The sequence below is a fragment of the Aquarana catesbeiana genome, linkage group LG13 (genome assembly GCF_042186555.1).
Source record: "Aquarana catesbeiana isolate 2022-GZ linkage group LG13, ASM4218655v1, whole genome shotgun sequence".
In the NCBI taxonomy this organism is placed as follows: domain Eukaryota; kingdom Metazoa; phylum Chordata; class Amphibia; order Anura; family Ranidae; genus Aquarana; species Aquarana catesbeiana.
The window spans coordinates 131,628,113-131,655,670 of record NC_133336.1 but is presented as its reverse complement, the minus strand read 5'-3'; the positions used below and the strand labels follow the sequence as shown (position 1 = coordinate 131,655,670).

Sequence of the window (27,558 nt, the reverse complement as noted above, 5' to 3'; positions counted from 1 at the left end):
AAAATTTGGTTTTACTTGTCTGTTTTTCAAAGTTCACCAAATATAGCACTCTTCTGTGCACAGTGTAGAGATGTGGGTGTGTTGGGTGGGTATGCTTTGGGGCCTCCACCCCTCAGATTTTTTTTTCTCTTTTCTTCTACTTTTTTTACGCCTTCCTGTCCTCCTTCTCACCTATAATGTCCTTATAGGATCCTTGCCTACGTTGGGGTAGATTTTCACCACCCACCCATCTTACCTGAGCTGGTCCTCCCAGTGAATGGCTGTGCGGAGGGTGGGGGGGGGGGGGGTGTCAGGACAAGTCTGATAATTGGAGGAGAGCAGGCTGATTTCTTAGCACTGCTAGAGAACTGACCACGGTGTGTCTGGAAAGGATGTGCTTTCATGTTTAGCTTGGTCAGTATGAAATAGGAAAGCAGGGGGACTGGCATGAGCAACAGGTATTTCACACAAAAGAAAAGCAATACAAAGAGAACAGGGTACTTTATCGTACAAGAACATGGTACAGCAAGTACATATCAGGAATATGAAATATTGGGTTTACATATTCTTTAAAAGGTAAAAATCCCTTTAGTAGTGACTTTTAGAGGTACACCGCATGGAAATTTTGATGCCGAAACTACAGAATTTGGAAAAATAAAACAAGATGTGCTGTTTCTGACTGGGGGTATTAACCTAAAAATAATTAGGTAACAGATGCAACAAATGAGGTTTAATATATAAAAATGTAAAATAATGCATCTGGATGGCAAAAATATGAATGCAATCTATACACGAGGGGGGGGGGACCTCTGAGGGAATCTAGGATGCATGCAATGCCAAGCTGCTGCTAACAAAGCAAACAGAATAATGGCATGCATTAAAAAAGGGATTAATAAAATGATAATTCTCCCGCTCTACAAGAGTCTGGTCTGGCCGCACCTGGAGTGTGCTGTCCAGTTCTGGGCACCGGTCCTCAGGAAGGATGTACTGGAAATGGAGCGAATACAAAGAAGGGCAACAAAGCTAATAAAGGGTCTGGAGGATCTTAGTGATGAGGAAAGGTTGCGAGCACTGAACTTATTCTCTCTGGAGAAGAGATGCTTGAGAGGGGATATGATTTCAATTTACAAATACCATACTGGTGACCCCACAATAGGGATAAAACTTTTTCGCGGAAGGGAGTTTAATAAGACACGTGGCCACTCATTAAAATTAGAAGAAAAGAGGTTTAACCTTAAACTACGTAGAGGGTTCTTTACTGTAAGAGCAGCAAGGATGTGGAATTTCCTTCCACAGGCGGTGGTCTCAGAGGGGGGGGGGGACATCGATAGTTTCCAGAAACTATTAAACGACCGCAACATACAGGGATATACAATGTAATACTGACATCTAAATCACACACATAGGTTGGACTTGTGTCTTTTTTTTTTTCAAATGGCAAAGTGTCACTGGATAAGTGAAACACTTGCTGCCTAGAATGGTGTATCAAGTAAATTACAACAAAAATATTTTTTGGGGGTAAATAGCCACGATCTGTTCACAAAAAATGACAAATAATAAATGGTGCAAAAAGTTCATAAATAGTCCAGTGCTCCACAATTTAATGTGTTTAGTGAAAAAGATGATACTACAACTTTTCCCACATGCAAATACAACAAACTGTGGTGCAACTGAAATAATCCACAATGGAAAGCATGTCACCGCTGTGCTCTATGTGTAAAAATTGGCCACTTACCAAATCAAATGATCCTATGCGTGTGAATGGTAGCGCCTCTGAAGACAAATGGTCAGCCAGCTCCAGGGAATGTATCCAGGCTCATGGTGCTCCTTAACCGCTTGCCGACCAGTCGCCGCAGTTTTACTGCAGCAAAATGGCACAGCTAGGCAAAACGACGTTACCTTACGTCGCTTCGCCTTTTGGCCACTAGGGGAGCGCTCTCCCGTAGTGTGTGCGAGGAGCCGATGCAAGTTCCTGGCGTTCCCGATGACCACCGGGCTCCCGCGATCGCTCGTGACAGAGCGAGAACCGGGATCTGTGTGTAAACACACAGATCCCGGTTCTCCCAGGGGAGTATAGACAGATCGGGTGTTCATACTATGTATGAACACTGATCTGTCTCTACTCCTAGACAGTCCCATCCCCCTACAGTTAGAACACAGTGAGGGAACACAGTTAACCCCTTGATCGCCCCCTAGTGTTAACCCCTTCCCTGCCAGTGACATTTATACAGTAACCAGTGCGTTTTTATAGCACTGATCGCTGTATAATTTTCAATGGTCCCAAAAATGTCTGATCCGGCCGCCGCAATATCGCAATCCCGATTAAAAAATCGCAGATCGCAGCCATTACTAGTAAAAAAATAAATAATAATAAAAATGCCATAAATCCCCTATTTTTTTAGACACAATAACTTATCAATATACGCTTATTGCGATTTTTTTTACCAAAAATATGTAGAAGAATAATACATATTGGCCTAAACTGGAGGGAAAAAAAAATGTGGGATATTTATTATAGCAAAAAGTAAAAAAAGATTTTTTTTCAAAATTGTCGCTCTTCTTTTGTTCATAGCGCAAAAAATAAAAACCACAGAGGTGATCAAATACCACGAAAAGAAAGCTCTATTTGTGTGAAAAAAAAAGACATCAATTTTTTTTAAGGTACAGCTTCGCACGACCGCGCAATTGTCAGTTAAAGCGACGCAGTGCGGTATCGCAAAAAATGGCCTGGTCATTGAGCAGCTAAATCTTCTGGGGCTGAAGTATTGTATAGGGTGGCTATATCGTCAAAGAAAGTTATGGACAGCCGCACTCCAAAAGAATTTGCCTTTATTTAATAAGATGTCATCCAAAATACAGGTACACAGCAAAGTGGATCAAAGCTTACGGGTTTCGCACTACGAGGAGTGCTTAGTCATAGCTAGCAATCACAAAAATCAAAGTGAAATAAATAATAAAAGTTACAAACCATGTGACCACATAATCAGCAGATCTTAATTAATGAAATGTTTCAATTAGGTATCATGGGTCACCTGAGAGCTCAGCAGGTGCAGTGAAGAAAGGAAAACAAAAACAGTGATGAGGTGATTGAGATAAGAATATAGATAGAGGGTATTGTGTGCAAAAACTAATATGTGTGAGGAATTATGTAAAAAATTTTGTATTTTTATAAAAAAAACGGATTTTTAAAACAGGTTACCTGTAAAATACTTTTCTTGGAGTACATCACGGGACACAGAGCACCATAATAATGACTATGTGGGTTATACGCTTACCTTTAGGTGATTGGACACTGGCAACCAATAGTAAGACGGTTCCTCCCATATAACCCCTCCTATACCGGAAGTACCTCAGTTTTGTAGCAAGCAATGACAATCCCAGAAAGAGGGGAGGGACCTCTGTGTCCCCTGATGTACTCCAAGAAAAAGGATTTTACAGGTAAGCTGTTTTAAAAATCCGTTTTTCTTTATCGTACATCACGGGACACAGAGCAGCATAATAATTACTATGTGGGATGTCCTAAAGCAATGCACCTGAGAGGGGGGAACACAATATCCCTAAGCCCCAACGGGCCTGAGACTATAAAGCTGCCTGCAACACGCTGTGGCCAAAAACAGTCTCCCTTTGAGGTCTAACATCAACCTGGTAAAACCGGGTGAACGTATGAACTGAAGACCAAGCGGCCGCTTTGCAAACCTGAGCCATAGACACCTGTTGGCCTACTGCCCAAGATGCACTAATCCCTCTAGTGGAGTGTGCTTTTAAATCCCAAGGTGGAACCCTGCACTTTAATCCATACGCCTGGATAATAGTCTGGCAAATCCACCTGGATATAGTTGAACTTGTTGCCAGCTGTCCTCTCTTAGGACCTTCTGGCAAGACAAAAAACAGTCAGTCTTCCGAAAGGGAGCTGACATCTTCAAGTAAACTTTGATCGCCCTCACCACATCCAGTGAGTGAAGCGATCTTTCCTCCCTAGTCTTAGGGTTTGGAAAAAAGGAAGGTAAAATAATATCCTGATTCTAATGAAATTTGAAGACCACCTTCAGTAGAAAATCCGGACAAGGGCGCATGACCACTCTGTCCTGATGAAGAATCAAAAAAGGTTCTTTGCAAGAAAGGGCGGCCAATTCTGACACACTTCTAGCCGATGTTATAACCACCAAAAAAACTAATTTTCTGGTCAATAGGACAAAAGGAATATGCCTAATAGGTTCAAATGGTTGACTCTGTAAGGCTGACAGTACCAAATTTAGGTCCCAGGGACATAAAGGTGGTTTAACCGGCAGCCTCAGGTGTATTACTCCCTTGACAAAGGTTCACACCAAAGAATGGGATGCAATTGGTCTTTGGAAAAAAATGATAAGGCCGAAATTTGTCCTTTAATTGTTCCTAAGGCCAGCTACAAGTCTACTCCTGCTTGAAGAAAGGCAAGAACTCTTCCAATCGTGTACCTACGAGGGTTCCATTTCCTTTTCTCACACCAAGAAATGTATGACTTCCAGACTTCTCTAGATAGCTCTAGAAACTGACTTTCTAGCGTTTATCAAAGTAGACAAGACTGAGCCCATAATACCATGGTCTTTCAATAGTCTGGTCTAAATAGCCAAGCCATCAAATTCAGCAACCGTAAAAGAAGGATGGAATATGGGTCCTTGAGACAACAGGTCTGGACGGCATGGAAGGACCAATGGGTCCCCTACTGCCAACTTCACAATCTCCGAGTACCAGGATCTCCGGGGCCACGCTGGGGCCACTAGGATCACTGGCTTTTGTTCCTCCTGTATTCTGCGTAATAAGTGCAGCAGGATTTGGATCGGAGGGAAGGCATATATCAGAGAATACTGATCCCAAGGAACTACTAATGCGTCTGTCCTGACAGCAAGCAGATCCTTGGTCCTGGATACAAACCTGTCCAGCTTGGCATTGAATCTGGATGCCAGCAGATCCACATCTGGGGTCCCCCAGTGTTGGCAGATCTGTAGAAAAACCTCAGGATGTAGGGACCATGCCCCTGGCAACAACTTCTGGCGACTTAGGAAATCTGCCTGCCAGTTGTCCACCCCCGGGATAAACACTGCCGAAAGAAACGGCACATGTTTTTCTGCCCAAGCCAATATATGATTTACCTCTCTTTGGGCTGCCCGACTCCTGGTACCTCCCTCGTGGTTGATATATGCCACTACCGTGGAGTTGTCGGACTGGAAGACCCCGCAATCTGGATGTCCAGTATTGCAGAGCCAGACGAGCTGCCCGAATCTCCAATAGATTGATGGGCAGTGCCCTTTCTGTCTGGGACCATATTCCCTGAACAGACGCCTCCTCTAGGACTGCTCCCCAGCCGAGAAGACTGGCGTCTGTAGTTACGACTTTCCAGGCTACTGGTGGGAAAGACTTCCCCTTTCTCAAATTGCTGGTTTTTAACCACCAAGAGAGGTTCCATAGTACCTGTGGAGATAGAACCATAGGTTGATCCAGGGTTCAAGCCGACTTGTCCCAGGCTGTTAGAATACTGTTCTGGAACACTCTGGTGTGGAACTGTGCATATGGCACTGCGTTGAAGGATGATACCATCTTGCCCAGTAACCTCCTGCACAGCCGCATAGAAGGTGTTAGTTGTTTTTTCACCTTCTGGAAGAGTTCCACTATGGAGACGACCTTTAAGGGGGGCAGAAACACCCTTTCTTGGGCGGTGTCTAAGACCAGACCCAGATACACCAAGGCTTGGGTCGGACAAAGGGCTGATTTGTCCACATTTAGAATCCAACCTAGACGTTGTAAAACCTGTATGGTTCTTGACACGTTTTGAACCAGTATGGGACGAGAGCAATCTTTTAGGAGAAGATCGTCCAGAGATCCTACTACGGAGACCTTCTGAGACTTTAGGGAAGCCAACACTGGGGCCAGAATCTTTGTGAAAACCCTGGGGCCGTGGCCAGACCAAATGGCAATGCCACTAACTGGAAATGACTGCCCTCTACTGCGAAGCGTAGGAACCTTTGATGTGGACCGAAGATCGGCACATGAAGGTACGCGTCCTTGATATCTATGGACACTAAATAGTCTCCCTTTCTCAGGGATTTTGCTATTGAACAAACCGACTCCATGCGGAAGGATCGGACCTCTACAAAGAGGTTGAGAGCCTTGAGGTCCAAAATGGGCCTTACCTCCCCATTTGGTTTCGGCACGGTGAATAGGTTTGAGTAAAACCCCTTGAACTTTTCCTCGTGCGGAACCTTTACAATTACTCCCTGCATCAGCAGATGCTGTAAAGCTAGGAATAGGCATCTTCTTTTCTTTGGATCCGACGGAACCCTTGAGTCCATAAACTGATTTGTGGGGATTTCCCGGAACTCTATTCTGTAACCATATTTTACAGTGGAGATGACCCAGATGTCTTGAACCAGTTCTTCCCAGGCATCCCCAAACAGCCGAAGCCTGCCCCCCACCCGTGAGAGCGGGGGCGCCCCCTCACAAGGTAGACTTGGAGTTGGGCTTGGGTGGCTTTTGGGTCCAGGGTTTCTTCTGACCCTGGGGTCTTTTAAACCCAGGCGGCTGAGGCCGTCGATACCGCTTAGGGTAAGAAGCACTAGGTCCTGGAGCATTGGGAATTTTATAAGAGGGTTGCTTCCCTTTCTTTTTAATAGGGAGTAGGGCACTCTTTCCTCCAGAGATCTTTTGGATATATTTATCCAGATCCTCGCCAAACAAGTGCTCTCCATGGAATGGAAAAGCTGCGAGTAGCCTTTTACATGGCGTCTTAGCAGACCAGTTCTTTAGCCACAAGACCCTGCGTATATGGATTGACAGTAACGCAAAACGAGACATCTGTTGGAATGAATCCTTCAAAGCATCTACTGCAAAACATAAGGCATGAGGAATCTCTGACAATTCCTCGGCAGATTCCTCCTGGCAAGGTAGGTTCTTTACCAACCTTTTAAAGCGATCCTTTAGGGATTGGCAAATCCCAATAGCTGCAACTGCTGGTTGAACTGCTGCACCAGCCACTGAAAAGGAGGCTTTTAATAAGGACTCTAGCTTTTTATCAGCTGAATCCTTAAATACCTGGGCATTATCCACTAGACAGGTTAAACTTTTATTTACTGAAGATATGGCAGCGTCCACCAAAGGTGTCCCCCATTTCTTCCTGAACTTCTCCTCCATAGGATATAAGATAGAAAACCTTTTTGGGGGTAAGTATATCCTGTCAGGGTGCTCCCAGTCCGCGTAAACCACCTGCTCCAGGAACGGATGCAAAGGGAATGCTTGGGAAATCTGCTGAGGTCGCAAAGATCCCAAAGTAGAGCAGGAGAGTCCAGACTCCTGAACAGGGGGTAACTTAAACCCAATTCATACCATCTCAATTAGAGATTGGATAAACAGTTTTTTGGGAATGGGAGGTTGAAATTGGCTCTTCCGAGCCAGAGCCCTCAGCCGAGGATTCTTCAGCCTCTCCTTCCTCCCGGTCCTTTATGACCACCTCTTCCAAATCCACCGCCCATTCTGGTTCCAGATCACCTGGACCCATCTGGCTATAAGAGCCCTGGTGCTCTAGTGACTCTCCACTTGGCCCAGGCTCAGGGGAGGGAGATCTATTATGCTTCCTCCCCCCTGTGTTACAGAGGCAATCATGACAGCTATTTTGCCCTCAAGGCCCGCTAAGGCAGATGCCAAATCATCCTTTGTAACATAAGCCGAGGCAGGTATATTGGTAGTGGCCACTATGCCTGACAAATGTAATGGCTCAGCCAGGCCAGATGCCGCAGGTCTTTCGGGAGAAACTGAGGCTGAATCAGCATGGGGTTGGTCTCCTGTTTTTAAGGAGGTACTCTTACCCCTGTGCTTGCCTTGTTCCCTATACCTCGTTTTCTGGAAGACATTGCTTACACACGAGGAAGAAAAGGAGTACTCCCCACAAACTACAACCAGCCTTCAACCTGTCACAACTGTGTCCAAGACCTCCAGACTCACATGCCCAAATATCGCTCTGTGCTGTCCACGTGCATGCCAGGAGCTCTATCCTTATAAAGCCTTAGCCTGAGAGCGCGCGCATCAGCGTGATCAGCTGCATGCCCGCCGCACGCGCCATCCTGACGCACGCGGCGCATCTGTGACGTGCACAGTAGCGGCGCACGTGCGCACCGACGGCGCGCACACACACATCGGCGGCGCGCACATTCGCGCACGCCCGACCCAAATGCGCGCCATACCGGCCATCTGTAATCCCAGACACAGGTTAAGGTTTACCAGCAGGTTTCAGAGGGAAATATATATAAAAAAATTCCCAAAGGGAGTACTCACCGTCCCAAGCAGCAGGGCCTGTTTTACCAAGTCCAATCTTCCCCCATCACGGCGGGTAGCGCCTCTAAGGACCTTCAGGGACCGGGTCCCCCATTTTTTAGGGTCCACACCCCTGGACCTGTAAAGCACCCTTTCTGGTTTATCTTGGGCAAGTTTGACCAGGAATACCAACTTAACAAGGGTCCAACGCCTATATAGGCCACGTTACAAGCAACACCTCGCTCTTGAACTGAGGCTCGGGTACCATCCACTTTAGCTTTTGTTATGCCATCCGAATGGATCCGATTATAACGTCCTCAGTGGGACATCTTTGAAGAAATTTGAAGAGCTTCAACAGCCATGACCATCACCTTCAAGGCACTGGCGAAAAAACTGAGGTACTTCTGGTATAGGAGGGGTTATATGGGAGGAACCGTCTTACTATTGGTTGCCAGTGTCCAATCACCTAAAGGTAAGCGTATAACCCACAGTCATTATTATGGTGCTCTGTGTCCCATGATGTACGATAAAGAAAAATATATATCAATGAATGAATGTGCATGTAAATTATAACAAATAAGAATAAAATTAAAATTAATATTATTTTAATAAAAATTAAAATGAAATAAAAGACATCCAAAAGTGATAGATCGAAGCATCAAGGAAAAACGACACTGTGTGTTTCAAGGTAGACCAACACTAGTTAATGTTTTAAAATAAAATGGAGTTGTTAATAAACAGAGTATATAAAGTGAAGTGAAAGATGAAGTTTATGTTGCAAAAATGTCGCAAGTGTTGGACAGATCCATATATGCAATGTACTGGTGAAAAGAAGGGAAAAGGAGAGGAAGGGAAAGGAAGGGAAGAGGAGAAAAAAAAAAAAGGGGGGGGGGGAAGGAAAATGTGGAAGTCACCTTCTATATGTCATGATGAATGCAACTGCTAAATACAAGCGCTAAATACCAAGACTAATCTGTGTAACATATGATCAAGATGATGTATAAAACAACATGTATGGTATGATAGTGGTGAAAAGATATAAACAATATTATGTAGTGGTGTCGTTTATAGATGTGCACAAATGTGATGAATGATGAAAAAAATAATAAAATATTGTTAAAAAATGCACTAATAAAACGAACAGATCACCGCACTAGATAGAGTGACAGAGTGTCAATACATCAACCAATAATACACAGTGAGTGAAAGATGTTAATACATCAATAAGTGTAAACATAGATACAATAAATATCGACACTTGCATATTCTATGTTGGGATTGCAAATATGGACACCTGTAAACACATAAAAAAATACACAGGTGCATTTAAAATCAACACGATCTGCACAGAGATCCATAGCGTATACAGAGGAACACCTATATCTTCCTAATTTCATGACATAAAGCTCAATGAGGATCTATAAACGATAATAAAACAATTGATGGTTAATGCAAAAAGACTCATAAGGTATCATAAAAAATATACATCGTTTGCAAGAGCAGAAAGAAGGTGTTCATGTGAAATTAGAATTTAGATTAAAGCAGAACTTACACCTTGTAATTTAAACCTTAATATATATGTATATATGTTGTGTTATACTCAGGTAGGATTAACAAATGGTTATAAACTGGAGACTGGATGATAATAAATGATAATTGAAATAAAATTATCAAGGTAATGTGATGGAGTAAATCGAACGTCATCCACCTTATGAATCAGCAAAACTAGGTTACAATGGCATCTAAAGCCCGTTAAAACTTTATAGTGACTTAAACCACACAGAGGCCTGATTGGTAAATAATAAAGAGAAATGATTTGATGTTGGTCTCTATGGGTGATAGTTGAATTCAAATCAGTGGCCATACACCGGACGATAAACAAGGTCCGGTTGCTATAGTTAAAAAACTCAATAGCCCACAGAACCAAAGATGAATTAGTTAAACCACTCCTGGCGATCTAGCAAAAAGTGATTGCTAGAATAAAAGGCCTAATAGCAGGCAAAGTAGTCATACACCTGACGATCTAACAAAAATTGGTTGCTAGAAAAAAGAGCCTAATGGTTGCCAAAATCCAATAAAATAATATAATGGTTTAAATAAAGTAAAGTAGTGAACTGAAGGAATTATTATTATGGTAATTGATGTATATAAGTAATAGCTAAATCTGTGTCTATAACATACATTCAGCAGTCAAATACTGTTCAGTGATTAGACTTAGGAGCCCTATAATCTCCAAAACTATGAAATGAATTAATAAACAGATAAAGACAGACCATGTCGAAATATGGTGAAGAAAAAAAGAGGACATAAGAGAGGTCAATCGTAATAGTGGGAAACTTCCCACTCAAAGTTTAGTCCTGAGAGTATTCTGGTGTGCAAGGAAAATATCCAGAATACTTCGCGCTTGCAAAGTATTATGAATTTGTTACCTCCCCTAGTAGGGGTAGTAACCCTCTCAATCCCTTGAATGGAAAGACTAGAAACGTCTTTAAAATGTATAAGATTCCAATGTTTAGCCACATTGGTAGATCTATTGCTTTTAATGTCATACAAATGATCATATAATCTGTCCTTCAATCAGCGTGTAGTGCGACCTACATATTGGACATGACAAGTGTTACACTTGTACAGTACACACAGTAATGACATCTATTATATATTGTGTATTGCAATTGGTAAAACACGGAATGTCAAATACTTTGCCATTGGTGCTGGACTTAATGCTTTTACCTGTTTAAATGTAGCGACAATAATCTCATCCTTTAGTACCACATTTAAAATTCCCTTTAAAGTGCAGCCAGGTCGGTCTTGATTGTTGTTTACTAAAGAGGCTAGGTGAAAGAGAGCTACCCAATGTGGGTGTTCTACGAGATACCGACCTGATGCCTTTGGAGAGAATTTGCTTATAAATGGGATCATTCAATAGGATAGGGAGGTATTTAATTACTGTATGTTTAATTTTATTATATTCAAAACTGTAAGGTGTAGAAAAAACTGGGATGTTAATAGAGGAGGGAGGGGGTCTTCTGTGCCTATTGGTGCTGGTGTTCTCCAATAATAGAGTGTTTTGTTTCTAAGTATTCTGTTAGCCGCAAGTAAAGCTTTTTGTATTATTTTATCAGGATACACCCTATCCTTAATCATCTCATCACTATTTTTGTTTTCCTTTCTTCACTGCACTTGTTGAGATCTCAGGTGACCCATGATACCTAATTGAAACATTTCATTAATTAATATCGGCGGATTAGATGGTCACATGGTTTGTAACTTTTATTATTTATTTCACTTTGATTTTTATGATTGCTAGCTATGACTAAGCACTCCTCGTAGTGTGAAACGCGTAAGCTTTGATCCACTTTGCTGTGTACCTGTATTTTGGATGACATCTTATTAAATAAAGGCAAATTCTTTTGGAGTGTGGCTGTCCAGAACTTTCTTTGATGATATTGTTACAGCATTGCCAGCACCTGAGCTTCTAGACTGGAGGAGATGCCTTTTACGTCAATCTGACCCTCCTGGAGCAGTGATACTTTCCCTCTACTGGGATTCCTGGACTCTGCAAACATTTGTTCACCAGCTCGGGGGTCTACGGCATTTATGAACTTTTCTTACTTTATCCCCCACTTATCCTCTCATTCGCAAGCAGTTCATTCTCATGTCTGGGTTGTCTCAGGCTTCAGGCTCTATCCAATCTTTCATGGGACGTGTAGTTGGGTTCTGGGTAGCTTTGCAGCTTCTATAGGGGGTTCTGTCTCATCTCCAAGTCAGGAATCGGGGGAGGGGGCATTTCTCCTGTCATAGCGGATACTTTTCGGTTATATACTGTTGCCATCCAGACGCACGCTACTCCACTTGATGGATTGTTACCTTCCCTTCTTCACCTAAATTTGTGTCTTTTTGCCCTCTTTCAGACATACTGACCAGCCAGGCCAAGGCACACCTCAGGCCTTGGTGCTTAGGAGTATCACTTTCTCACTCAAAGACTCTGACTACAAATATATTTAATATAAAAAGAAAAAAAGCATAGGTAAAAACATTTCCATGGGTCCTGCAAACAGGCAGGGAATACAGGCAGGCAGATAGACCTGGAATGGAAGGGAGGCTCAATGCACAGTGCACAGCGGTATTAAGCAGTAGCAACAAGTATGAAATAATAGCAGAGTTCCTACCTTAATGCAAGGCAGAACTTGTCAAGCTGGAGTGCTGAGAGGAACTGCAGGGAAGCCCAGATCGTGGGAGACCTCCCCTTAAGTCTAGGCAGCAGCAATTATCAGCGCAGAGCGTCCCGGTGGTTGCTAGGCAACCAAACGTGAAGGGAAGCCGCCGTGACTTCACCCGACCGGCTCATCGCCACTCTGAAGCCCATGAGGGGCGGACTGTAGAGCTCAGCAGACCGCTAGACACCAAGGAAGAAGGTAAACTACATTTCTTAAGTGCACATAGACCCTAGTCTGATCAAACAGCCCCACAACACCTGCCTGTTTCTCATCTGCCACAAACACACAGTTCTTTAAACTGAAAGCATATGTCCCTGCACCAGCGGAACCCACCTCCTTGGGAGATTTACAGCCCGTCGGGGGGGGGGGGGGGGGGGTTCTTCTGTGCCGGGAGAGGCTTAACCCAGACAGGACATACATTCGACCCACAATCTTCACTCCTATATATTGTTTTTTTGTTTTGTTTTTTTTAAAAGGCGTCCGGAGCGAGGACGAAAAAAAGAACGTCGAGCTGGTCCGACAGCCGCCCTTTATGGGCTAGTAAAAAAAAGGTGGTCCTGGAGGGGTCAGAGCTGACCCATAGTAGGCTGACATGAGGAGGTATATATATTTATATCTTGGCCATTTTTCAGACAATATGAATGATAACACAAAAACTTTTTTCACTCATGGTTAGTGTTTGGCTGAAGCCATTTATTATAAATCAACTGGTGTTTACTCTTTTTAAATCATAATGGCAACAGAAACTACCCAAATGACCCTGATCAAAAGTTTACATACCCCAGTTCTTAATACCGTGTTTTGCCCCTTTAACATCAATGACAGCTTGAAGTCTTTTGTGGTATTTGTGGATGAAGCTCCTCTCAAATGGTAAAGCTGCCCATTGCTCTTGGCAAAAAGCCTCCAGTTCCTATAAATTCTTGGGCTGTCTTGCATGAACTGCACGTTTGAGATCTCCCCAGAGTGGCTCAATGATATTGAGGTCAGGAGACTGAGATGGCCACTCCAGAAACTTCACTTTATTCTGCTGTAGCCAATGACATGTCGACTTGGCACTGTGTTTTGGATCATTGTCAAGTTGGAATGTCCAAGTGCGTCCCTTGCGCAGCTTCCTGGCTGATGAATGCAAATGTTCCTCCAGTGTTTTTTGATAACATACTGCATTCATCTTGCCATCAATTTTGACCAAATTTCCTGTGCCTTTGTAGATCACACATCCCCAAACTTCAGCGATCCACCTCCGTGTTTCACAGTAGGAATGGTGTACCTTTCATCATAAGCCTTGTTGACTCTTCCCCAAATGAAGCGTTTATGGTTGTGGCCAAAAAGCTCAATTCTGGTCTCATCACTCCAAATGACTGTGCCAGAAGGTTTGAGGCTTGTCTGTGTGCTGCTTGGCATATAGTAAGCGGGATACTTTGTGCCATCTGCGTAGTAATGACTTTCATCTGGCAACTCGACCATGCAGCCCATCTTTCTTCAAGTGCCTCCTTATTGTGCATCTTGAAACAGCCACACCACGTGTTTTCAGAGAGTCCTGTATGTCACCTGAAGTTATTTGTAGGTTTTTCTTTGCATCCCCAACAATTTTCCTGGCAGTTGTGGCTGAAATTTTAGTTGGTCTACCTGACCGTGGTTTGGTTTCTACAGAACCCTCCATTTTCCACTTCTTGATTAGTTTGAACACTGCTGACTGTCATGCTCAATTCCTTGGATATCTTTTTATATCCCTTTCCTGTTTTATACAGTTCAACTACCTTTTCCCTCAGATCCTTTGACAATTCTTTTGCTTTCCCCATGACTCAGAATCCGGAAACGTCAGTGCAGCACTGGATGAAATATGCAAGGGTCTGTCAGGAGTCCAGAAACTCATTGACCTTTTATACACACTAATTACAAGTAAACAGATCAAAGGTGAGGATAATTACCTTTAATAGTCATTCAAACCCCTTTGTGTCAACTTGTGTGCATGTTATCAGGCCAAAATCACCAGGGTATGTAAACTTTTGATCAGGGTCATTTGGGTAGTTTCTGTTGTGATTATGATATAAAAAAAAGAGTAAACACAGTTGATTGATAATAAATGGCTTCCGCCAAACACTAACCATGAGTGAAAGAAATGTTTTTGTGTTATCATTCATAGTCTCTGAAAAATTGCCAAGAAATCACAAATTATGCCAGGGTAAAAAAATCATGAATTTAAATGAATATGAATTTATTGTCGGCCATAATCAGCACCTTTAGCACAATAAAAGCTAAAAAATAAACACATGCATCCCTTAAAATTGTATGCATGTCTTAACACTGGTCCGTTGTGCTTCCCTTGTGGTGTTAAAAATCCTGCTTGCTGCATCTTTGGTTCAGTTAAAAAAAATGCACGAAAAACGCACCTTCCCGTAGAAATGCATTGAAAACGCAGCAAGATTGCATCAATAACGCACCCGTGTTATGTTTTTGATGAGGTATTTAAGTCACATGACCTATGAAAAACACAGCATAAGCACAGTAAAATCATGGTAAAAATTGCGTGTGCATTCATGGCACCTTGTTCTCAAAATGCCGGCAAAATGCCGAAAACTCAATCTTTGGTTGATATGTTTTGCCCGCCAAAATTTCGGTGCATATTTAGTAACTTTTCTTTACAACCCCCCCCCACCCCCACCCCAAATACTTACCCGAGCCCCATCTCGATCCAGTACTGCACACATCTGCAGCATCTCTTCTGCCCTCTCTATTGGCTTGCCTGAGAGCAGCGCCTTTGAACTATACTTATGTTTACACGATCAAGGTGTAAACCAAGTACAGCATTGCACAGTCATTTATGTCTTCAGGTGGCTGTTCCAAGCACCTGTGCTTCCTGTATAAGGGAAAAACACTGGATATGCAAGAAGCTATATGTCTGTGGCAGCAACTAAACAAACTTATAATAGTCATTTTATGCCCTGGGCTGCCTGCAATTATGAATGAATGTGATCTGTGTATTATGTCATTGTATTGTTTAGAGTGATGTATTTTCTGCTAGCGCTGTTTTTTTTTTTTTTTTTTTTCACAAGAATCAATGACAGGCAAACTGACTGCATTCTCAGCAGTGCCTTGGTCCCGCACAGATGTACACCTAGCATTGGGCATGAAGGTCAGTGAAGATCTGTGCAGCCATCCACATGTCATTCATTTAAACAGCCTGACTGCACACAACTGCCCGGACCACCTGTGTCTCCTAGGCGGGTAACCATAGCCCTTTGCATGGATGTACTTATCAGTGCCCTGGGTCCTCTAGGACATCATCCCCCCAGATGATGTCCTAGAGGACAAAACGCGTCGGGAAGGACTACTGACACCACTGGTATTGCCACACATTCTACTTACAAAGTGCTTTTTTATCTTCAAGAAATGTGTGTTTTTTTACCCTCAATAAATATGCTATGAGCTTTTTTATACAGTATCACGCTTTGTGCTCTCATATTTCTTTCACATATAACCATGATGCCTGATTGGACCTATCTTTAAAAAATACATCTTTGCAAGCACCTGGGCCACCTGGAACTGAGTCCTCTACGTTAGCCACCATCAAGGATCCCCACTTTACAAGCCTGATTGACCCAGTGGGTATCAGCCCATCTGGGTCCAATATTTCTGGTAAGCCTCCATTAAGAGCGGTGGAGGACCTTCTATCAACACACTTTCAATATATTTTTTTTGTGTCACCTTTATATGGACTAAGTTTATGTGTCACTTGTATATGGACTAAGTCTATGTAACTAAGACCATTACTCAATCACAGTTATTTTTCACATGATACCCTGACAAGGTATCACAGATTTATAAAATATCACTGGTTGCAATATATCAAATAGCCTTATAAACGATCTACATTTTTTTAGCGCTGCACTCTTTTCATATAGTATATCCTTCTCAAATGAAAGGGAAAACCTGATGGCTTGCTATTTAACAACTCCAATTTGGCGCCCAAATGATATACTCCACTTCTAATACTTTAGCCCCCATGAGTAATTCTGCCAGCAGCCATTAAAATAACCCTCAGCCTTTATTATCACACTTGTATGTGGTCCATGTACACACACGACCTCCTCACTTCCGGCCTAGGATCTCTCTCTCCATCTGACACTCACCTGCACACCCACATTGGTCTTCGCGACAGCCGTATATCAAGTGATCAGCGCAGTAAGCAAGTTGCTATGACAAACGTTTTGAGCTCGGTCCCTCTCAGTTTCCAAAGGCACAATTGGCCTGTGCTGCGGTGACTGTCACGAAAAGGAACCTATTAGCGCTCAGCATAGTGTGGGCTGTAGGCACAGATTGGACACGCCCATAGAAGGGCGGAAGTGTCGTAGTCGCAGCAAGGGAAAAGGGGTAAGTTTGGTGTGTGTGGTGCTGGTTGTGTTGTAAGTACAGAGCTCAGCTGGAAGGTATAAACTGCAATGCAGGATCAGTGATTCTTACATGGAAGGTAGTATATACAAAGCGGGATCAGTGATGCTTACATGGAAGGTAGTATATACAAAGCAGGATCAGTGAGTATATTACATGGAAGGTAGTAAATACAATGCAGGATCAGTGAGTATATTACATGGAAGGTAGTATATAAAATGCAGGATCAGTGATTATATTACATGGAAGGTAATATATAAAATGCAGGATCAGTGAGTATATTACATGGAAGGTAATATATAAAATGCAGGATCAGTGAGTATATTACGTGGAAGGTAATATATAAAATGCAGGATCAGTGATTATATTACATGGAAGGTAATATATACAATGCAGGATCAGTGAGTATATTACGTGGAAGGTAATATATAAAATGCAGGATCAGTGAGTATATTACATGGAAGGTAATATGTAAAATGCAGGATCAGTGAGTATATTACATGGAAGGTAATATGTAAAATGCAGGATCAGTGAGTATATTACATGGAAGGTAATATGTAAAATGCAGGATCAGTGAGTATATTGCATGGACAGTAATATATAAAATGCAGGATCAGTGAGTATATTACATGGAAGCTAATATATACAATGCAGGATCAGTTAGTATATTGCATGGAAGGTATTATGTACAATGCAGGATCAGTGAGTATATTACATGGAAGGTAATACATACAATGCAGGATCAGTGAGTATATTACATGGAAGGTAATACATACAATGCAGGATCAGTGAGTATATTACATGGAAGGTAATACGTACAATGCAGGATCAGTGAGTATAGTACATGGAAGGTAATATATACAATGCAGGATCAGTGAGTATAGTACATGGAAGGTAGTATATACAATGCAGGTTCAGTGAGTATATTACATGGAAGGTAGTGTATTCAATGCAGGGTCAGTGAGTATATTACATGGAAGGTAGTATATTCAATGCAGGGTCAGTGAGTATATTACATGGAAGGTAATATATACAAAGCAGGATCAGTGAGTATATTACATGGAAGGCAATATATACAAAGCCGGATCAGTGAGTATATTACATGGAAGGTAGTATATACAATGCAGGTTCAGTGAGTATATTACATGGAAGGTAATATATACAATGCAGGATCAGTGAGTATATTGCATGGAAATTTTGGTACCGAGGATGCATATGAATTTATTGTGGGGTATTATTGGCACAGAAAAGCTCAAGAAAAATGCATCCCTTTAAATTCTATGTACCGTATGTCTTCACACTGGTTGAACTCCCCATTGAAATGCATTGAAAACGCAGGAAGAACGCATAAATAACGCACCCATGTTACGTTTTTGATGCGGTTTTTGAGTTACATGACCTATGCAAAACACACCATAAGCACAGTAAAATTGCGATAAAATCGCATGCGTTTTCGGAGCCATTATCAGCACCTTTTTCGTCCGATATGTTTCGGCCGCCTAAATTTCAGTGTATCTCTAGTTAAAACCCCTGTTGGTTTTGTTTTTTCAGCAGTAATCAAAACACTCCAGAGAGCAGTACCAAATAGAATAAAGTAGAAACAAAGAGATCTAAGAAAATAAGGAGGATAGTGAACCAAGCAATAATACTGACGATTATGATCAGTGTGGAGTTATAATGAACCAGTTATCCATAGGATTAGCCCAGGGGACAATAATGATCTGAATGGGTACCCAGGCACTATACAATGACAGCTGAGCTACAAAAAAGTCCAATGCTGTTGGGCGGCCAGAGGAGGAGCTCCAGAACATATGAAAGTCAGAAAAGAGACTAGCGCAAAGGCTAGTGTTGTATATTAAAACAAGGTATTTATTGTTAAAGACAAATAAAATGCACTCACAATCCATCAGGGGGCTAGGCTGGAAGCCACTGAGGCAGGGGGATGTCACAAATGTCACTGGAACTGGTGCCCTGGGGATCTCGCAGGGATGGAGTAGGATGGACGAGCTGCAAGAGCTGAGACTGCATGAGGAAGAAAGCTTTTTGTCAGTGGTAGTCTGCCCACTTGGAGGAAATGTCTGTGGAGTGCTGAGGGTGGGGAAGCGTTTTTAAGGAGTGTCCTTTCTTCTTCAGGTAAGCTCTTGCGTATCATCCATCCTGCTCTATCCCTAGGAAATCTCCAAATTCCCCCTGCCTAAGTGGTTTTGAGCCTAGCCGCCTGATGGCTTGTGAGTGCATTTTACTTGTCTTTAACAATAAATACCTTGTTTTTAAATACTACACTATAAGCCTTTACGCTGGTCTCTTTTTTTCAGTTTTGTTTTTTCCATCTGTGTGCTATTGAGAAGAATTCCCTTTACGTCCTGTCCCAAATTCAAAAACAGGAAGTGAGAAGAAATCCCCAAAGTGTGGGAATCCCTGTGAGTCACCAGAACTATTTTCCCTTTGGAAGATCTTCCCTCTATTTCCTGTTCTGATGACATCCCAAAATTTGGGATTTTCTTTCACTTTTTCAGTGATAATGGTAAACATGACAAATAGAGAAAATTGATCTCTCCAACAAGGGCACAGACAGCAATATAAACCCTGAAAGGTGTTTTATTTCCTCTCAACTCTATCTACTAGAGAAAAAGTTTTGCATTTTAGTTATACTTTAAATCTTTTGCTGTTACTGCGGGTATGTATAGTGGCATGTTTTATTAAAGGCATATTCCACCTTTTTTAGATAATGAGTAAATGCACCCATATTGAAAAAAGAAAATGTGCATTTTTTTAAATGGAAGTCAAGGATGATATATTTTGCATACTTGCACTGGGCCAGCTTGGCACAATATACTGTAAGTATGCATATGTGATACTTGGGGGTTTATTTACTAAAGGCAAATCCACTTTGCACTGCAAGTGCACTTTGAAGTGCAGTTGCTGTAGATCTAAGGGGGGCATGCAAGGAAAATAAAAAACAGCAATTTCTCCCTTTGTCTTTCAGGACAGCACCTGGAGAGAGCGCGGTTCCACTTTCCCAGGAAGCACTGCAGTCAGCTTTCTTTAAAGACCGGACACTTCCACCATGGCCTCAATTGTAGTGTTTCCTCCAGCATGGTGGAAGCGCTGCAGGGAACCAGGGGTGTGCTACGCTTTCTCCAGCTGGGGAGAGTATGGGGCATACCTGTATTTTTTGTTTTTTCCGCAGGCCAGCCCAGCTTCCTCCCTTACGTATGGTGGATGCTCCAGCATCTCCTCCTCCTCATACCCGGCGAGGGTCAGGCTGCTGGGATTCACCACTCCTCTAGACTAGTGGCACAGGCTAAGGAGGAATGGCAAGTAATCGGTGTCTCCACCATCCCCAAAGCCTCAGCCTTCCAGGTTCCGATGGTGAGTGCGTCATTCCGGCCAGGGGCGGGACTTCCGGCGGCTGGAACGCAGGAGGAGGGGGCGGCCTGTTCCAGCTGACATCATTTCCGGCCCTCGCAGCGGTGAGCGGACCAGGAAATTTAAACATAAAAGCTGCAAACGCCATTGTAGACCTCGCAGCAATGGAGGAGGAACAAACGGCGGTGGCAGGTGCAGGCGCATGTCACCCAGGCCCAGGTAAGCAGGGACTGTGGTCTCTGTTTATTACTCTATGGGCCATGTACTGTTCTCTTCCTGATTCTGTATATTAGGAAGAATGTATGGTTATCTATTAGAAAAGTGACTCTCTGGGGGGATTCACTGGTTGTGGTATCACACACAGGAGTTAAAGGGTTAGCTCCTCTATTTGGCAGCATGTTATGTTTTACAATGATTGAAAATGCACATGTTAAATTGAGGAATGGTTATTTTTGGTGTATTTCAGAAAGTTAAAGAAAAGACCAAACATTCCTCCCCTCCTACTAAGAGGAAATGTCAGTCATGTAAAAATATACTTAGAGAGTCCTGGACCAAGGTGTTATGCAGGTCCTGTATAACAGATTTAGTTAAGGAGGAAACCACTCCAGCTACACCTGTGACTCAGCAAGGAGAATTATTAAGCTGCTTCTGGAAGGAACTGGCGGACACATTTGAGACGTTTTGGTCCTATCTGGATAAATGCCCAGCTGCAAGTGGCATTTTCTCAAGTATCAAGGAACACAGACCTTGCGTTTGAGGATATGGGTATCCTAAAGGATGCCATGGACAAGAGGGCGGACTCCCTATTAAAGAAAGCATGGGATTCAACCCTAGCAAACTTGAAACCAGCTATGGCCTCAATCGTGGTAGCCAGGAACCTAGAGCACTGGCTGGAACAGTTGAAAGCCCATATCGAAGCAGGAACTCCCCATAAGGACCTGTTGGATACACTGCCTGTACTACTGAAAGCAGTGGGGTACATGGCAGATGTCTCGGCTGAATCTGTAAAAATGTCAGCCAGATTCTCAGCTTTAGTAAACTCAGCCCATAGAGCTTTATGGGTTAAGACATGGACTGGGGATACAGCCTCAAAAACCAAACTATGTGGTCTACCCTTTAAGGGAGATTTAGTCTTTGGTCCAGATCTTGAAGCCATACTTGATAGAACGGATAAGAAAAAGGCCTTCCCAGTAAAGAAGAAAGTGATCCCTCAGGGCAATAAAAATTTTTGTGCTTTTCACAAAACCCCGGACACGAAAGAGACAGGTTACAAAAAACCCTGGAGGTCTCAGAGAGGGAGGGGCAAGTCAGGAGTACTGTTTCTCCCCCCCTACACAAAAAAACAGTGACTGTCTTCCGACTGTGGGAGCAAGGTTACAAACCTTCTTTCCACAGTGGAAGACAATAACAACCAGTCCGTTTATCTTAAAAACAATATTGGAGCATTACAGACTGGAATTCTCTCAACCCCCACCTGTTCGTTTTTATGTTACCCAGGCTCCACGAGACCTAGAGAAGTCTGTTGTAATGACATCAATCCTACAGGAATTGATCCAACAGAAGGTGATCATAAATGTTCCTCCCAAAGAGGAAGGACAGGGGTGCTATTCACACATATTCCTTGTAAAGAAGCTTTCAGGCAAATTCAGATTGATTCTGAACCTGAAGATACTAAACAGATCAGTCGGGTGCAAGAAAATCAGAATGCACACAACCTTTTCAGTAAAGGCTCTACTGACTCCAGGCTGTTTTTTGGCATCCATAGATTTGAGGGATGCGTATCTCCATGTGCCTATAGCACCAGTAACACCTAAGGTGCAGAAACACCTAAGGTTTGCGGTCAAGATGGAAGACTCAATCTCACATCTTCAGTTCAGAGCTCTTCCTTTCGGGCTGTCCTCCTCGCCGAGGATATTCACGAAGATTGTAGCAGAGTTCTTGGCTCCCCTCCGAGTAAAAGGAATATGGATTGTCCCATATTTAGACAATCTCCTAATATTTGCCAAAACAAAGGATATATTTGTGAAAGATCTGAAGGAGACAAAGAGACACTTGGAAGGTCTCGGCTGGATAATAAACAAGGAGAAATCAAACATGATTCCATCTCAGATAATAAAATTTCTGGGATATACCATCGATTCCATACAGGAGAGAATCTTTCTCCCGGAGGAAAAGATAGAGAAGGTCCAAAATGCTGTAATAAAGTCCCAGACAAACCTGCCAATTTCTATCAGGGAAGCTATGTCAGTAATGGGACTCCTCACTGCATCAATACCAGCAGTTCTGAGAAATTGGTCCTATGGGGAGCCGCTGGAAAAATTGATCAGAATGCCCCCTCAGGTCTGGTGGTGGAGGAGTCGCTCAAACATGGACAAGGGCCTGCTCTGGTGTTTTCCCGTAGAAAGGAGGTTAACAACAGATGCAAGTTCTTGGGGTTGGGGCGCCCATCTGGAAGGGCAGATGGCTCAAGGAACTTGGACAAACAGGGAAGCCAAGAGATCCTCCAAATGGAGGGAGCTAAGGGCTATTCTCTTAGGACTATGGGCCTTTGAGGATCTAGTCCAGGGTCACCATGTTCAAGTACAGCGGTGCACCTAAAGGGAGATCTGAATCTAGTAGCAGATTTTCTGAGCAGAGAAAGGATACTAGAATCAGAATGGAGTCTGAACTCAGAAGTATTCCAGAGACTAATAGAAAGATGGGGAGCTCTTCAGGTAGATCTGTTCGCATCCCAAACCAACACAAAGGTGGAGGCTTACTTTTCACTAAACAGGCAAGATCAAGCGAAAGGATTGGACGCACTAGCACAGCCGTGGAAATTCTGCTTATGCTACGCCCCCCCCCCCCCCCTTTTCAGTTAATCCCGTTGGTACTAAAGAAGCTTCAAAGAGAGGCCACGAGTATGATTCTAGTGGCTCCCTTTTGGCCCAAGAGGGCCTGGTTTTCAACTGTGCAGAGAATGGCGGTAGAACCTCATTGGGTACTTCCACTGCGGAAAGATCTCCTAACTCAGGGGCCCCTTCGACATCCCAATATCGAGCACCTCAACCTGACAGACTGGTTACTGAGGAGCAGTGTTATGGTTATGCAATAGAGTTTTGTCTGTCAGCTTACCTGTCTCCATGTGTTCCTCTCTAAAAAACCAGCTGACTCTCACCTGACTGCTTTTATAAACTCTCCTCTAGCATGGCTCCACCCCAGCTCCTATCAGAGAACTCTATATTAACCTCTGCACTGCAGGCCAACCCTGCTGATCAACTTTGTGTGTTTTGGCTTCCTGTTCCTGCCTGCCGTGTGCTCTACGTTTTGTTTCTGTTACCGACCTTGGCATGTTCTCAACTATTCCTGTCTGCTCGTGACCCTGACCTTTGGCGTGTCCCCGACTATCCCTGTTTGCCTGTGACCCTGAACCTTGGCGTGAACTCTGTTGTTCCTGTCTGCTTGTGGCCCTGACCTTGGCTTATTCCCTTACTATCCCTATCCTCCTGTTGCCTACTGTGGGTGTGAGCTGGGGGTCGCGACCTGGAGCCAGTTGCAGCCCAGTCCATCCTCACCACTAGAGGCTCTGGTGAACACCTGCTGGCTCTTAGACTCCGTGCCCCAGGGAATCTTATGCTCTAACCCCGGTGGGATCTGTGTTGGTGTTCCAGCAGCCCTGCCTTCCTTACCACCCTGACTCCCATCCGCAGCAGTCAGCCGTAGGATCCACTACATTGCGGTGCACTCCTGATCCCAACGGTGTGCATCTGTCACCTAGCCTCTAGGTGACCTGACAAGCAGATCCTAAAAAGTAAAGGCTTGTCAGACAAACTGGAATCAACCCTTAAGTAACCGAAAAAGGGTTACCAGAGAAATTTGTCTTAAAACATGGAAGCGTTTTAATTCCTGGTGCACAACTAAGATGTTTTCACCACAGGAAATTATTTCGGTTTTAGAATTCTTCCATGAGGGAATGGAGATAGGGTTAGCGGCTAGTACCCTAAAGCTAGGCCAATACCTTTTTTTTTTCCATTTCAAAATGGGACCTATCATTAGTATTACAGGGTTTGATTAAAAAACCTTTTGAACCCCGGAGGAAGCGACAATCAAATTTTGGTCGCTCAAACTAGTTCTTTTAGTGGCAGTTACATCAGCTAGGAGGGTGAGCGAGTTGCAAGCCCTGCCTGTAGTAAAACCTTTCTGTTGTATATTTCCAGACCGGGTAGTGCTAAAAACTGACCTGGGTTTTCTGCCAAAAGTTCCAACAGCGTTTCATTGGGCCAAATAATAAAAATAATTCTCCCTACCTTTTGCACCACACCTACACCATCCAGCTCTAGGGAAAAGTCCTTCCATAGCCTGGATGTAAGAAGGTGTTTACTACACCATCTGGAAGTCACGAGAGAATTCAGAAAATCAAATTCACTCTTTATTCTGTTCTGAGGACCACGTAAAGGCTACAGTGCTTCTAAAAACACTATAGGTAGATGGCTGCGAATGGCCATCAGTGAAGCCCATAGAGCTTCAGGGGCAGGTCCTCCCGCAGGGGTGGTGGCCCATTCAACACAGGCAGTAGCAACGTCCTGGGCAGAACGAGCAGGGGCTTCTCTGGGTCGGATCTGTAAGGCGGCCACGTGGACGAGCTTTTCCACTTTTACCCACTACTACAGGTTGGACTTGCTATCAGCATCGGAACAATCGTTCGGCAGGAAAGACCTGCAAGCGATGATCCCACCCTAGAGTAAGTACTCTCTTATCTCCAGGTGCTGTCCTGAAAGATGAAGGGAGAAAACCTTAGTTGGACTTACTGGTAACAGTATTTCTATGAGTCTTTCAGGACAGCGCTGATGACCCGCCCTAATTGTATTCTAAAATGTGGTGTTATTGCTATGTTCTGCATATCTAATTTCAGCATGGCTGGAGGTACTCTGAACAACTGAGGCCATGATGGAAGTGTCATGATTTGTGGAAATTGAAAACTACTGTAGTAGTCTAAGCTACTACAATGGTGGTTGCGGTCTTCCAAGTCTCAGGCCATTCAGGGAACACTTTGCATTTTCTCAATGAATGCAAAACATTGAAGAAAACACTATGTATGGGGATTTGATGGTGCCCAAACCTGTATACATTACAGACCACTGTTAAAATTCATACATTAATTCAAAGTTTAAGACCATAAAATACATGACATTTGTCCTTCCTGTGGATACTTTATCTGTTTCAAACGATACCTGTTCAACTTCCTGCACACTTCTGCAAAACTCTCCAATCTCTTTTATAAATACATTTTTATATGGTCCTACAAACCCGGCCACTTAAAACAATCCAGTCCAGTCTCTGATGCCCGAAAGGCTCTGGAGGTATAGCCCTACCTGACATTCGACTCAACTACATTGCCTTACACCTGACGACAGCTTTAGACTGGTCTAGACTTATAAAATAAAATAAAAAGAAAAACTGCGCTGCAGAGCAAAAAAGGTCAAAAGGTAAAAGCTGCACACAAAATACACCAATATCTGTGTATACCATGAAAAATAAAAAATAAATAAAGTGCGCTAATTATATGAAAATACACACATAGATGTGAATACATGTGGGTAGTAGTAAAAACCACAATCTACTGAGAGCAAGTAAATGACTCCATGAGTGGTAAAAATATATAAAGTGCAAAACATAAAAACTCAAATAAAAAGAAGAAACAAAAAATGTGTACATGTGAAATACAATGATATTAATAGCGTGAAAATCTGAAAATCAAACAAACTCAGTCCATGGGTTCAAATATAAAAAGTTCATCAGTGAAAAAAAAGCTTCCATCCACTATACAGCTCAGCAGCAACTAATCCCCCTATGAGTGGATTGACAAAGGAGAGAGATGTGCAGGATGGTGCAAATCCACTGGCGGTGACTCCAATAAGTGAGAAAGTGATAAAGGTGGACTCTTACCCTCTGTGTTGGACCCCCTCCTTGGCAGGGTCTATCAGGCATGCAGATTTTTGCCCTCTGCAGGGACCATGTAATGAGAAGAGAGAGCTCTTTTATATTTGAACCCATGGACTGAGTTTGTTTGATTTTCAGATTTTCACGCTATTAATATCATTGTATTTCACATGTACACATTTTTTGTTTCTTCTTTTTATTTGAGTTTTTACGTTTTGCACTTTATATATTTTTTACCACTCATGGAGTCATTTACTTGCTCTCAGTAGATTGTGGTTTTTACTACTACCCACATGTATTCACATCTATGTGTGTATTTTCATATAATTAGCGCACTTTATTTATTTTTTATTTTTCATGGTCTAGACTTATAACTGCGAAACGATGGGTTTCACTAGAATAGGAATTCTTCCTGTCCCTCTGCGGACTCTTCTTTGGCTTCCTAAGTTGACCTGTCTAAACACCAGTGGCGGCCCGTGCATTATGGGCGCTGCCCTCCCTATACATGCGCCCGGCCCCTTTCATGATGCCGGACACATGTCATGGGGTGCACCGAATGGGTTTTTCGGTGCCGAAACCGATATCGAAAATAAACCGTTTTTAAAGATTTATGATTTTTATATACAATTGTATTCGACTTTTTAATTAATATCATCAATTTAAATTTAATATGAATTTATTGTTGGCCATTATTGGCACCTTTTTGGTGCAAGAATAGCTCAAGAAAATTGTCCAGTCTCCAACCATCTCTTGTATCGTGTCCCCAATCTCTAACCATCTGATACAGGAGATGGTCAAAGACTGCAGACATGCTACAGGAGATGGTCAAAGACTGCAGACATGCTACAGGAGATGGTCAAAGACTGCAGACATGCTACAGGAGATGGTCAAAGACTGCAGACATGCTACAGGAGATGGTCAAAGACTGCAGACATGCTACAGGAGATGGTCAAAGACTGCAGACATGCTACAAGAGATCAATGCAGCCTCACCAGTTCCCCCTCAGATGCAGCCTGCCTGTTCCCCTCAGATGCAGCCTGCCAGTGCTCGTCATTTGCAGCTTGCCAGTGTCTGGATGCAGCTTCACCCGTGCCCGGATCAGAGCAGTGATCTCCATGTGTCTTGGAGCTGTGAATTGAATTGCTCGGGCGGCTGCAGTAACAATGTCCCGCCTCCTGTAATCACGTCGCGCTGATTCAATGTCAATGTTAATTAGTATGGCGGGCATAGGCGGGGGGTGTGTATTTTGAAGCGCATGATTAGAGCCAGAGGCTCTAATATACTTCAAAATAGGGTGGGCTCGGGGCGCAGAGCACTGCGTCCCGAGCCCACCCTGTTGTGTGACAAGAGCGAATTTTTGCTATGGTCACACTACAGTCGTCGTCCCCCCCCCCCCCAATTGGCC

The 27,558-nt window shown here is 43.2% G+C and overlaps 2 protein-coding genes across 8 annotated transcripts in view; one reads left to right on the top strand and one right to left on the bottom strand.

The window, feature by feature from the left end:
• Positions 1–16,764, bottom strand: part of LOC141117163 (protein-L-isoaspartate(D-aspartate) O-methyltransferase-like) — a 243,299-nt gene extending 226,535 nt beyond the window's left edge. For 2 of the 4 annotated variants that reach the window (XM_073609834.1, XM_073609837.1), the window contains exon 1: positions 16,607–16,764. In XM_073609834.1, the coding sequence (XP_073465935.1) occupies positions 16,607–16,620 (14 nt within the window). In that variant the 5' untranslated portion in view covers positions 16,621–16,764. The remainder of the gene's footprint in view (positions 1–16,606) is intronic. The other 2 variants (XM_073609835.1, XM_073609838.1) reach the window with 2 other exon arrangements.
• CCDC32 (coiled-coil domain containing 32) overlaps positions 16,698–27,558 on the top strand; it is a 62,171-nt gene continuing 51,310 nt past the window's right edge. Inside the window, exon 1 of one of the 4 annotated variants that reach the window (XM_073609840.1) lies at positions 16,698–16,847. Coding sequence is in view for 1 of the 4 variants with exons in the window: in XM_073609839.1 (XP_073465940.1) it covers positions 16,938–16,944 (7 nt within the window). In the remaining 3 variants the exon portion in view is untranslated. Of the gene's footprint in view, positions 16,945–27,558 lie in introns of all 4 variants that reach the window. The other 3 variants (XM_073609839.1, XM_073609841.1, XM_073609842.1) reach the window with 3 other exon arrangements.